Source organism: Cololabis saira, chromosome 17 (genome assembly GCF_033807715.1).
Source record: "Cololabis saira isolate AMF1-May2022 chromosome 17, fColSai1.1, whole genome shotgun sequence".
In the NCBI taxonomy this organism is placed as follows: Eukaryota; Metazoa; Chordata; class Actinopteri; order Beloniformes; family Belonidae; genus Cololabis; species Cololabis saira.
The window spans coordinates 43,688,092-43,699,845 of record NC_084603.1 but is presented as its reverse complement, the minus strand read 5'-3'; the positions used below and the strand labels follow the sequence as shown (position 1 = coordinate 43,699,845).

At 41.2% G+C, this 11,754-nt stretch overlaps 1 protein-coding gene across 2 annotated transcripts in view; it reads right to left on the bottom strand.

Annotated features, from left to right (window-relative positions):
- Window positions 1–3,324: 3,324 nt before the first annotated feature.
- fbxw4 (F-box and WD repeat domain containing 4) overlaps window positions 3,325–11,754 on the bottom strand; it is a 194,730-nt gene continuing 186,300 nt past the window's right edge. For both annotated transcript variants that reach the window (XM_061745496.1, XM_061745497.1), the window contains 2 exons: window positions 3,653–3,794; window positions 3,325–3,503 (listed from right to left, as the gene is read on the bottom strand). In XM_061745496.1, coding sequence (XP_061601480.1) covers window positions 3,369–3,503; window positions 3,653–3,794 — 277 coding nt within the window. In that variant the 3' untranslated portion in view covers window positions 3,325–3,368. The remainder of the gene's footprint in view (window positions 3,504–3,652; window positions 3,795–11,754) is intronic.

Sequence of the window (11,754 nt, the reverse complement as noted above, 5' to 3'; positions counted from 1 at the left end):
TTGCTCCAGGTTGGGTTCGTAACTGTATAATCTGTCTATAAACTACCCTTTCGTTATTTTAATCTGAGTATATAATCGTTTTTAAAGCTTTTATTGAAAACGAAAGTATTACCTCGCCATGTTGGATTCTGCTGCCTCGTAGCTCTCACGATATTACCACATCTCGTGGTGCGTTCGCTGCTCTTAAAATCTCCTTCTAAAGCAAGTAAATAAATAAATACATAAAAATCAAACATACACCCGGACATGTGGAAATGTTTTGCAGAAACAAATTTTTGCATTATTTCAACCTACAGTCAATTCAGAAGTTACTAACGATCCTTAGACACAGTGAAATCTAGTGTCCAAATTTGTGCAGTGATTTAGAGACACCAAACATTCATCAATATCCATCCCTCGCTGCTTACTCCAATTCAGAGTCATAAAGATCTGTTGGACCAGTACATCTCAAACAAGATGCAGGGACACATCTGAACAAACAAACTAACTGAAGTAATCCCATTTCAAGTATGCCTCTCCCTTGATGGAGGGATCGCCACAGTAGAATTGGAGACACGAGCATCAACCAAGCAGCATGTCTTGACAGTCATTCCCCTTATTCTTTTTTTTTTATCTTGTCTGCACACATATTAATGATTGATACCATGCAGGTAAAAACCAAAGGCATATATATGTGACATCCACTGCCAATCCAGGAAGGCCCACTGATTTAGCTTTTCCCCTCAAAGAAAGAGGTAAATAATTCAATTTAATTCAATTGTATTTGTATAGCGTCTAATACAACAAAAGTTGTCTCTAGGATCTTTCCAGAGACCCAGAACATGAACATAAACCCCCGAGCAATTATTACATAAACAATGACAGGTAAAAACTCCCCTAGTGGGAGAAAAGCCTTAAGCGAAACAGTGGCAAGAAAAACTCCCCTTTAGGAGAGAAGAAGAGGGGGGGAACTTAATGGGGAAAGGCCAGGGTGAAAAGGTGGGTTTTTGGTGTGGGTGAGAACCCTGGCAGCTGAGTTCTGCACGTACTGGAGCCTGTCCAGGGTTTTACTTGGAACTCCGGACAGGAGTCCATTACAATAGTCCAGTCGGGAGGTGATAAAAATGTGGATGAGAGTTTCCGCCACAGAGTCTGAGAGTGAGAGACCTGCAATGTTTCTGAGGTGGTAGAAGGCAGATTTGGTAACAGATTTGATGTGTGACTGGAAGGAGAGGGTGGAGTCCAAGATTCCGGCCAGGTTACAGACCTCGGAGGATGGTGTGATGGAGCAGCAGCCATATGAATGAGCCTGCTGAGCATGCGCAGCGGCTTCCTGCAGCCTGTTTCTCTGCGCGTCAGGATGAATGAGACGTGTTGAGCCACTGTGCCACTGAATTTCACGGAGGCTGAGATGGAGATGTTGTGGATGAGGTGGAGGACAGGAAAACCACATTATTTGGTGGTCACAGTAAATGTATAAATAGTATATAAATAGTATAAAATAAACGAGTGAGTGGCAGCACGTCGTTACTGCGCTAAACGCTGTGAGTGCCACAGACAGATGGTGCAGAAAAAAAAAGAAGTGGTGTGATTTGAAGGTGGAGGCCAAGAGCTACGGAGCCCCTAAAGGGACTTCTTTATACATATAATGAGTTTTACGTGCGAGCGTGAAACCTTTAAGGCTGATTTATGGTTCCGCGTCACACCAACGCAGAGCCTACGGCGTAGGCTCTGCTTCGTTTTAACGTGGAACCATAATTTAGGCTTACGCGCGCGCGTAAAGGTTTCACGCGTGCATAAGACTCATTATATATATAAAAAAAATCTGAGTCCCTTTAGGGGCTCCGTAGAGTGGCCCGGCACTCATTTGTTCTGTCCTCAGTCACTCTACGGTTGGAAGCGGCCGGTGGGTGATGAGGAGGTTCCCGGCCCGGCATGTCCTGCACCGCGAGTCCTGACCGACGCTGTGCTTCAAACACAGAGGGACACGATCAGCGCTATTATATTATAAGTCTGATATGTGATGACATTATTAAGAGTATGAAATGAATCTGGCTTCATTTCACCACCTCACCACCTGCGTCGCCAGTTCCCCATATCTTACAACCTCTTACGTTCCTGCGGGAGGGCGTAGGGATACGCACATTTTTCGCTTCGTTTTTTCTTTTTAAATCCCAACCTTTGCATAAAAGGTGGCACTGGCTTGTGTATCTTTAAAGCCCTGTTTTGTGCGTGTGCGTAATCAAGCTTTATAAATGAGGCCCCAGGATTTTATGGCACCGAGCACTGAGCCTTGAGGGACACCATGGTTGACTGGGGCAGGGTGGGAAGAGGAACCAAGGATGGTAACAAACTGAGTTCTGTTGGTGAGGGGGTTAGTAGAGGATGGCAACGCCCAGGACTGTTACTTAAGTAGAAGCACTGGGTGATAAAATGGGGGAAAAAAACCGGGATAAAAAAAAAAAAAGTCTTCACTACTGAGAGCTGCAGGAATGCACGGCTCAACAGAGTTGTGACTCTTTGTCAGCCTGGCTACAGTGCTGAACAGAAAACGTGGGTTACTTTTGTTATCCTCAATCAACGATGAATAATAAGCTGCTCTGGCTTTGCGAGTGGCTTTTTTATATACTATTAGAATATCTTCCATTCACGATAGGAGTCTACAGACTTACAAGAGCACTACTTCCTCTCCATTTTACGCACGTTTTGTTTCAACATGATATCTGAATTATACCAGGGAGTTAAGCTCCAGGACAGAAATCCACAAAATAGGCTTTTCTCAGCGAGAGTAGCACATTATCCGGATTTCTTTCACACCGTCCCGTCGTTTCTTTTGGGCAAAAATGACGGGACCGTGGAATCCAGCTCAGCAGAGAAAAAAAGGGGGGGTTACACTGGGACACTGTGAGCCCAGGACGATCCGTGGGTAGTGGACACGGGGGCTGGAAGCGAGTGCGCGCATGGGACAGGGGGGGGGGGGGGGGGGGGGTCATGAAGGCATCTGATTGGTTCTTTCCACTCTGCCAATCCTCTGGTCCTCTGACCTATCCGTGCCATTCGGTGCGCAAATAACAGCTTGGTCAGAGTTTTTACAGGAGTAAAGCTGTCAGGGAGGTCGGATTTTTTTCTTTCCTTTTTCTGAACACATTATTCATTTGCTATTCTCAGGATGGAAGGACCATTTCACCCAGTTTAACAATACATGTTTTCGAATACGATTGCAAACTATACCTTTAAAAACACGAAAGCACAGACATCCAGAAAAGGCGGCATCTGCCAAAACAAACACTCAACCAAATAGATTGAATGCTGTAAAGAACAACACTATCAAAGGTTTACTGTGAAAATAGAAACATTTATTATTTTGATAAATCTGAGAGATTTGCGTGTCATCTGATGTAAGTGGGGCTCTGTCGGAAGTCCAGGGAGTGCAGGGCTGTGGCCAGGGCTGCATAGAGGTGAGAGCTGCTAAACCTCAGACAATACACTGGGCTGCTCACTGGGTCAGAGCTCAGCTGGAAGAACTGTGCACCAAATCAAACACAAGATAATTAAATTCATGCAATAATGGAACTACAAGTTATTTTGTTTAATATCTGGAAGAATGTGATACACCTACAATTTAAATATTAACAGCTGAAATTGCAAAAATGTGCGCCAATGCTAAACATACCTGCAAGCATTTGGTCTGGCGTTTGTCCCAAAGACGTACAACACCATAATATGAAGAGCCACTAGCTATCATGTGGTTTTTGTCCGTCTGGATGCAGTACAGAGTGCTGTCATGAGGCTCCTCCCACTCTCTCACACACTTCCTGTTGGGAAAAATGGTAGAACTTTTACACACACCTTGTGATTTGATAGGGTTGTTCTTTGATTTTGCATGTGTGATGTCCTAGATCCGACAATTAATATCAAAGCTTTTAATGAAACAATGACTCTATCTCAGTCTTATGTGAATTTTGTCCTTGTCTCATCTTTTCCGTCTCTCTGACTTACTTTAAAGAAATTTCGGTAACACTTTACTTGAATGTGTTGTCATAAGACTGTCATGATGCTGTCATAATCATGACATAACATCTTTCATGACACATTATGAATGCTTATGACAGTCGTCAGTAAGTGTCATTAAGTGTCATTTGGTAAATGATGTCACTTTTAATCTCAAACAATGTCAACTTGGCATTAAAAGTGACATCATTTACCGAATTACACTTAATGACGACTGTCATAAGCATTCATAATGTGTCATGAAAGGTGTCATGTCATGATTATGACAGCATCATGACAGTCTTATGACAACACATTCAAGTAAAGTGTTACCGGAATTTCAAAGATGAGACAATGCCGATTTTAGTGCTACCACAGTCTTCTTTCTTTTCAGGTTTTCATGAAGCTTATGTTTGTCTGGAGGTATTAGCTCTTTGATGTTTGTCCAATATTGTTTATCTGTCTAACCGTCTTTCCATCTACCCATCCTCTGTACAAACTTTTATTCAGGATCACGAGGGTCTGCTCGAGCCCACCCCAGCTAAATTCTGGATACATCCTGGACAGGATGTATCATAAGGCTATTTTATATTTAGAAACTCTTTTTTCATGCTGAATATAAATTGTTAAGTCAAACTATATTTCTCTATTCTGTACACAACACATAATAGTTGTCCTGGCAACTCTTCTGTATGTTTCTTCCATGAACAAACTCCACATTCTTAGCCTAAATAAATCTAATCCCACCTAAACCCAAATATGCAAAACAAAGACCGTATCCAATACATTCGCTGCCAAAAACAGTACGTCTGAGTCTGAATGTTGATAGCACGACATTATTTCATCACACACGCCAGACAGCCTTGAAATAGCCAGAATAGCTGCCAACGTTTTCCGAATTTGTCTCTCCTTCCATTACTTTTGCTTCTTGCTGCAAAATGCATTCTGGTATACTTTGACATCTCAAGTCTACTTAAGTCTCCAATGGATTCATCCTCCATTAAAGAGGGCTGATCCGGGCATTTCTATTGTACTTAGTCATTTGTTGACTTAAGAATGGGAACAGTTCTTCGGCTGCAGATGATGAGGTTTTACAAGAACAGAAGTACAGGGAAGAACGTGTAGTGAGAAATGGTTTTACTATTATATGCAAGCTTACCCTCCAGATTGTAGTGGTGTAACAATTACAACTATGCTACAAGAAGTCTTAGCCAGCAGCTGAAGAACTTCCCTTTCTTCAGTCTCACCTTTGATGCTTTGCTATCATAAATCATTTTCAAATGAAAAATACTGCTCAATTCACCTTATTGCATGTCTTTGACATCATTTTTACCATTGTGGATCAAATATGTTTGTGATAGAAATGCACACATACTGCAGTCGCAAGAACTTGGTCTGGGGTCTGTGTTTGGTTTGGAATCAGCTGTAGGAGGCGCTGTGGAGCAGCGGTTCACATGATTGCAGCAGAAGAGTGGGGCAGCTGCATCCACTGGGAAAAAGACCAGCTCCCATGTAAAAACAGTAGCAGCTGGACAGTGTGTGTGGATACCTGAGCTGCTATCCATTCTCCTGTGTGGGGTATAAATACTGTAAAGTGTTGTATCAATAGACTATCTGGGATAAAGCCATTGTGTGACATCAGACTGGATATTTTGTGTGTTGGTGAATGATTACTACCTCAGCACTATATTGAAGAAACACACAACATCTCGTTTCCATTTTGAATGCAAAATATATGTACACATACCAGCCACTTTATTAGGTACACCTATCCCACTGGTTGTTAACACAAATTTCTAATCGCCAATCACATGGCAGCAACTCAATGCATGTAGGCATGTAGACATGGTCAAGACGATCTGCTGCAGTTCAAACCAGCATCAACATGGGGAAGAAAGGTGATTTAAGTGACTTTGAACGTGGCATGGTTGTTGGTGCCAGACGGGCTGGTCTGAGTATTTCAGAAACTGCTGATCTACTGGGATTTTCACCCACAACCATCTCTAGGCTTTACAGGGAATGGTCTGAAAAATAGAAAATATCCAGTGAGCAGTTCTGTGAGCGTAAATGTCTTGTTGATACCGGAGGTCAGAGGAGAATGGCCAGAATGGCTGGAGCTGATAGAAAGGCAACAGTAACTCAAATAACCACTTGTTAGGTCTGCAGAAGAGCATGTCTGAACCACAACACTGGAAACTTGAGGCAGATAGGGTACAGCAGCAGAACCACACCGGGGGCACTCCTGTCAGCTGAGAACAAGAAACTGAGGCTAAAGTTCGCACAGGCTCTCAAAAACTGGACAACAGAAGATGGAAAAAGTTGCCTGGTGTGATGAGTCTCCATTTCTGCTGCCACATTTAGATGTAAGGGTCAGAATTTGAAGTCAACAACATGAAAGCATGGATCCATCCTGCCTTGTATCAACGGTTCAGGTTGGTGGTGGTGGGGTAATGGTGGGGGGGATATTTTACTGGCACAGTTTGGGCCCATTAGTACAGATTGAGCATTGTGTCAACACCACAGCCTGAGTATTGTTGCTGACCATGTCCATCCCTTTATGACCACAGTGGAGCATCTTCTGATGGCTACTTCCAGCAGGATAACATGTCATAAAGCGCGAATCATCTCAGACTGATTCCTTGAACATGACAATGAGTTCACTACTCAAATGGTCTCCACAGTCACCAGATCTCAGTCCAACAGAGCACCTTTGGGATGTGGTGGAACGGGAGATTGGCATCATAGATCTGCAGCCAACAAATCTGCAGCAACTGCGTGATGCTATCATGTCAATATGGACCAAACTCTCTGAGGAATGTTTCCAGTACCTGGTTGAATCTATGCCATGAAGGATTAAGGCAGTTCTGAAGGCAAAAGGTGTCCAACCCTGTAGTAGCAAGTTGTACCTAATAAAGTGGCCGGTGAGTGGGTTTGTATATATATGTATATATACATATATGTATGTATTTGCGTGTTGTTGTTTTTTTACAGCTCAACTTTGACAATCTCAGAATTTTTTCATTTTCATCAACTTTCACCAAACAGTCTATTTTGTGAGTTCTTTCTACTTTAAGTTTAATAAAAATGCAATATTCAAATTAATCGTACCTTCAAATAGACAGCAACTAAAAAGACAAAAGGTGGCATTTTTACAGAAGAAGTGGTCACCCCCAGCCCCCACCATACATCCATATACATAGGGAGGTGTTTATTATTCCCACAGCAGTTTACCAAAGGTGCACTTCGAGCAAAAAGCCATACTGTTTGAGATCTAAGAGCTAATTATATTCAATTAAAAACTGCGAGCAGCGTTGATCGGGCCCTCGTACTCATACCCCCCCAGGTGCCCCCACATTCCTTGGTCAATATCACTATAAAGAGTGCATTTGGTGTCCACATCAAAGGCAACTTATCATCGTAAGCATATTAGAAAAAATAACATTCTATGATTCTGGAGTAAATTACCAAACATTTGCACACGTGAGTGTTATGGCAAGTCTATTGACTTGGAATTACACCATTTTAAGCAATTTTCTTTGATTTAGTGTAGGCCTGGGCGATAAACCGAAGAATTACTGATATCTGTATTGGTACCTCCCACCCTATAGAGGTCTGAAGATAGGCCATGATGCTCGAGGATACTGGGGGTCAATTATCAGTACAACCTGACCTGAATCCAGGTTTTTCTTGTCAGTCTCTCATTTTTGCCTGGTTTGAAGGCTTGGAAGGTAGTAGCGAATGAAGGCTGAATGAAGGCTGTCCAAAAATGGTCAGCCAGGATCTGACCGTGACATCTTCGCCTGTCGAGGAGCTCACTTGCACAGTAAATTGCCTGAGGAAGAGGAGTCGGGCTGCCCCATCAGCAAAATATTTGGTGTTACTGGGTCTGGATCAGCTAGGTCAGAGGAGATATATCCGAGAGGTTTGGAATTCAAAATGCCCTCAACTTCAATGATGACTGTGTGTAGAACTGTCTCTGTGGTTGGTTAGTTTCCTATTGCAACATGGAGGGCCATTTTTATTTGTTTTTATCTCGTCTTTGGACAGGCGCTTTTCTGTAGCACAGAGATGGGGCAGGACAGCTTCCTCTGGCTCGAAGGACCATTTGTAGTGAATGAATGTTCTGACTGGAGCCACATAACCACCAGGAAACAGGATTGCAGTCAATCAATTATACAGTTTATTTAAATTCACGAGGTTAAGTTTCAGGATGATTGCCATGGTTCTAACATAAAGAAAGAACAAATTAAATGATCTTGACAAATAAATCATGAAATCACTCTTTAAAGAATACATATTAAATGACCACAAATCTCTCCAATAACCAAAAACATGATTCTCAATAACATTTAACTAATTCGATCAAATCTATCCATTCTTCATGTCAGAGACACTTTAACTAAAATAACATAAATAAACTACTTACATTGGAGGTCAAACCAAATGACACATGGCAAACACCTGACAAAACCCTTAAACACTCAGGGCCCGATTTACTAAAGGTTTGCGTGTGTTAAAACCTGTGCAAACTTGACAGCACCCGCAAACCAATGTGCGAGCTGATCTACTAACGGCGTGCAAAGACGACTGCGTCTCTGAAATGCGCAAAATTGCACACGCAATTCATTTAGTACTTTTGCCCTGATGAATAATCAATATGGGGCGTACCCGGCAGAAATCCTAAATACTGGGAGGGGAAGTTGCAAATTGCTCCATTTACCACGCGCAATGAGATTTACCAAGCCTGAAAGTAATTGCGCGTATTGTGATTGCGTCTGTATTTAATACGTTCGAAAGGAAGGTGCTAATCTGCTGCTGCTGTTATTGTGGCAAGGAGGCGACATCCAAAATCAAAGAATACGCAGAGAGAGAGTCTTTATTCTGCTGCATGCTATTTTAAAAATGGTTGCACAAGTTTTATTAAAGGCCACTTTTTCTTTAGTTCTCCGCCTTATATCTTGCCACCTTCTTTTAATGTGCCCCCCTCCACTCGCCCACAAGCAGGCCAAGCCTTTGTGCCAAAACTTTGTATTTTATTGATTACTTATCTTATTGAACGTGAAATCATCCTTCGTAAATTACATTTAATTAAAACCTGTGCTTATTAATCACAAAACACAGGTTAAACATCATGACCAAATCCGCTCCGACCCGCTGTGTCAGTATCAACGCAGACAGACTGCAGCTTCACCTGAATTATGGTTCTCCGTTAAATCGACGGCCATATGATGGTCCCGTCTGTCACACATTTACTGTCAGTGTTTGCTATATAATATATAATATTTGCAATATACTGTGGACATCTGAATAAAAACTTAACTCATAAATAGATGAATCAAAGCGCTCTCCAGCTCTGTGTCTGATTGTCTTTTTCTCCTCAGATCATGCCGAGCACCGCGGGGTCACGCAAACCCGACCAATTCAATATTAAAATCAAATTCAGTCCTGTGGCCCGTTTTTCTATTTCGTATTTTTGATCTGTGCCTAAAATTGAAATATGAAAAACCTAACCTGATCTCACAAAAATCTGTGAAATGCCCACGACCTCTTACCACTATTTTCCGTGGTACCAACACGGAAAGTGGTATAATTCCGTGTGAGCACCACGGATATAGTACTATGCAAAGTCAATGGGATGCGTGGTCGTGATATATACACGGATTATGACATTATTATTATTTATATATTATTCTTTGTTATAGTGGCTAAATTATGCGTTTTTGTCGCGCAAGGTACTGTTTTTTACTGTCCGATTTTAAAAACACGTTTTTAACGCTGTTTTAGCAGTGTTTTATTGAGGTTTTAATGGGAGCACCACGGATATAGTACTATGCAAAGGCAATGGGTTCCGTGGTCGTGATATATACACGGATTATGACATTATTATTATTTATATATTATTCTTTGTTATAGTGGCTAAATTATGCGTTTTTGTCGCGCAAGGTACTGTTTTTTACTGTCAGTTTGTAAAAGCACGTTTTTAACGTTGTTTTAAGAAGAAACAGGCGATATTTAAAGTTTCTCCCATTTCGTCAACCACAGGGGATTCCCCCGGCGTCCCCTCTACGTCATAGAGTGACGAGGGGGATCCTGATCACGTGACAGATGCCCCCGAATTAATTTGTATGGCTAATAATTCAGTCTGAATACTAGTGCTCCAACGTCATCTGTTTTGAATGGATATTTTTGGTTGCCCGAGCATAATAATTATACTACTACTACTACAACTAATAATAATAATAATAATGATAATAGTAATAATAATAATGATGATAATAATAATGATAATAGTAAGAAGAAGAAGAAGAAGAAGAAGAAGAAGAAGAAGAAGAAGAAGAAGAAGAAGAAGAAGAAGAAGAAGAAGAAGAAGAAGAAGAAGAAGGAGGAGGAGGAGGAGGAGGATGATGATGATGATGATGATGATGATGATGATGATGATGATGATGATGATGATGATGATGATGATGATGATGATGATGATGATGATGATGATGATGATGATGATGATGATGATGATGATGATGCCATCTCAACCCTAAACCGGAAGGAGGTTACCAGAACTTTTTTTTTTTTTTTTTTTTTTTTTAAGATATGTTTGCATAACTTAAACACACAGAAATGTATTAGCACTATGATATATTATAAATTTGATCATCCATTTTAACTGTCAGTTTGTAAAAACACGTTTTTAACGCTGCTTTAGCAGTGTTTTATTGAGGTTTTAATGGGAGCACCACGGACTGTGAAGTCTGAAAGATCTGTTTTTACGTTACGCCACTGAACGCAACTCTTTCTGTCGGCGAAATAGAGCAGCAGGACAAAACGTTAATACTGCGGGTATACTGAACTAAATGCTCTTGTTTGGAAGTCACACCATATTAAAACAAATTATAAACCACATTAACACTTCATAGAAACAAAATAGATCGAGGGATGAGGTATGAAAGATTTGTTTTGAAACGTTCCTTAATACGTTACGGCATTGAACACAACCCTTCCTGTCGGCGAGATAGGCAGCAGGACAAAACGTTAAAATAGCACTAATAAATGCATATATTGATCTTTTCCATCACATACATGTACTCACAATATAAATATACATTTTATGGTCACACTTTGTCTGTTGAAAAATGAGCGGATATATGATTTCTGAACCCTAATGTCAACATCTTAACCCAAAACCGGAAGGAGGTTACAGAACTACAATTTGTGCCAAGTTACAATACACAGCATTGTGCTACGTCATAGCTTTTGTAGTTCCAATGAATTAGCGCTTATAAAACTGTGATCACGAACTTTGCAAGCTTATTATATGTTTTTAAGGGTGGGGAGTACGCCTGTCTGGTCTGATTTTGACTTTTGTATTGGTAAGAGGGTGAAATCATGTTTTTTATAGGTTTTGACCCTATTCGGTGGCGCCCCCTATTGGACTACTGTCGGGCATGATAGTAGAGGTGCAGAGCTTTCCAAAACTGTTCACCTCATGTCTCTAGCATATTTTTTTGTTGAACTACAGGCCTTCAAAAGTGTCACAGGTACAAGGTTCAAAGGGCACACCTGGGGAGCAGGAATTGCCCACAAATCTCATATTGACATATGTTGCTCCTGAGGTCAAGACCTTTCCAACGATGTCTTCACTGTTGTCCTACGACAAAGTTTGATTTTGTTGTTGGTACACATCATGGATGTTTGACTTGTATATTCAGAGACCTCTTTAGGGGCCAAGCTGGAAACAATCAGTCAAAATCTTTTAACGAGTATTTTGTGGCCAGATTTCTTTAAGAT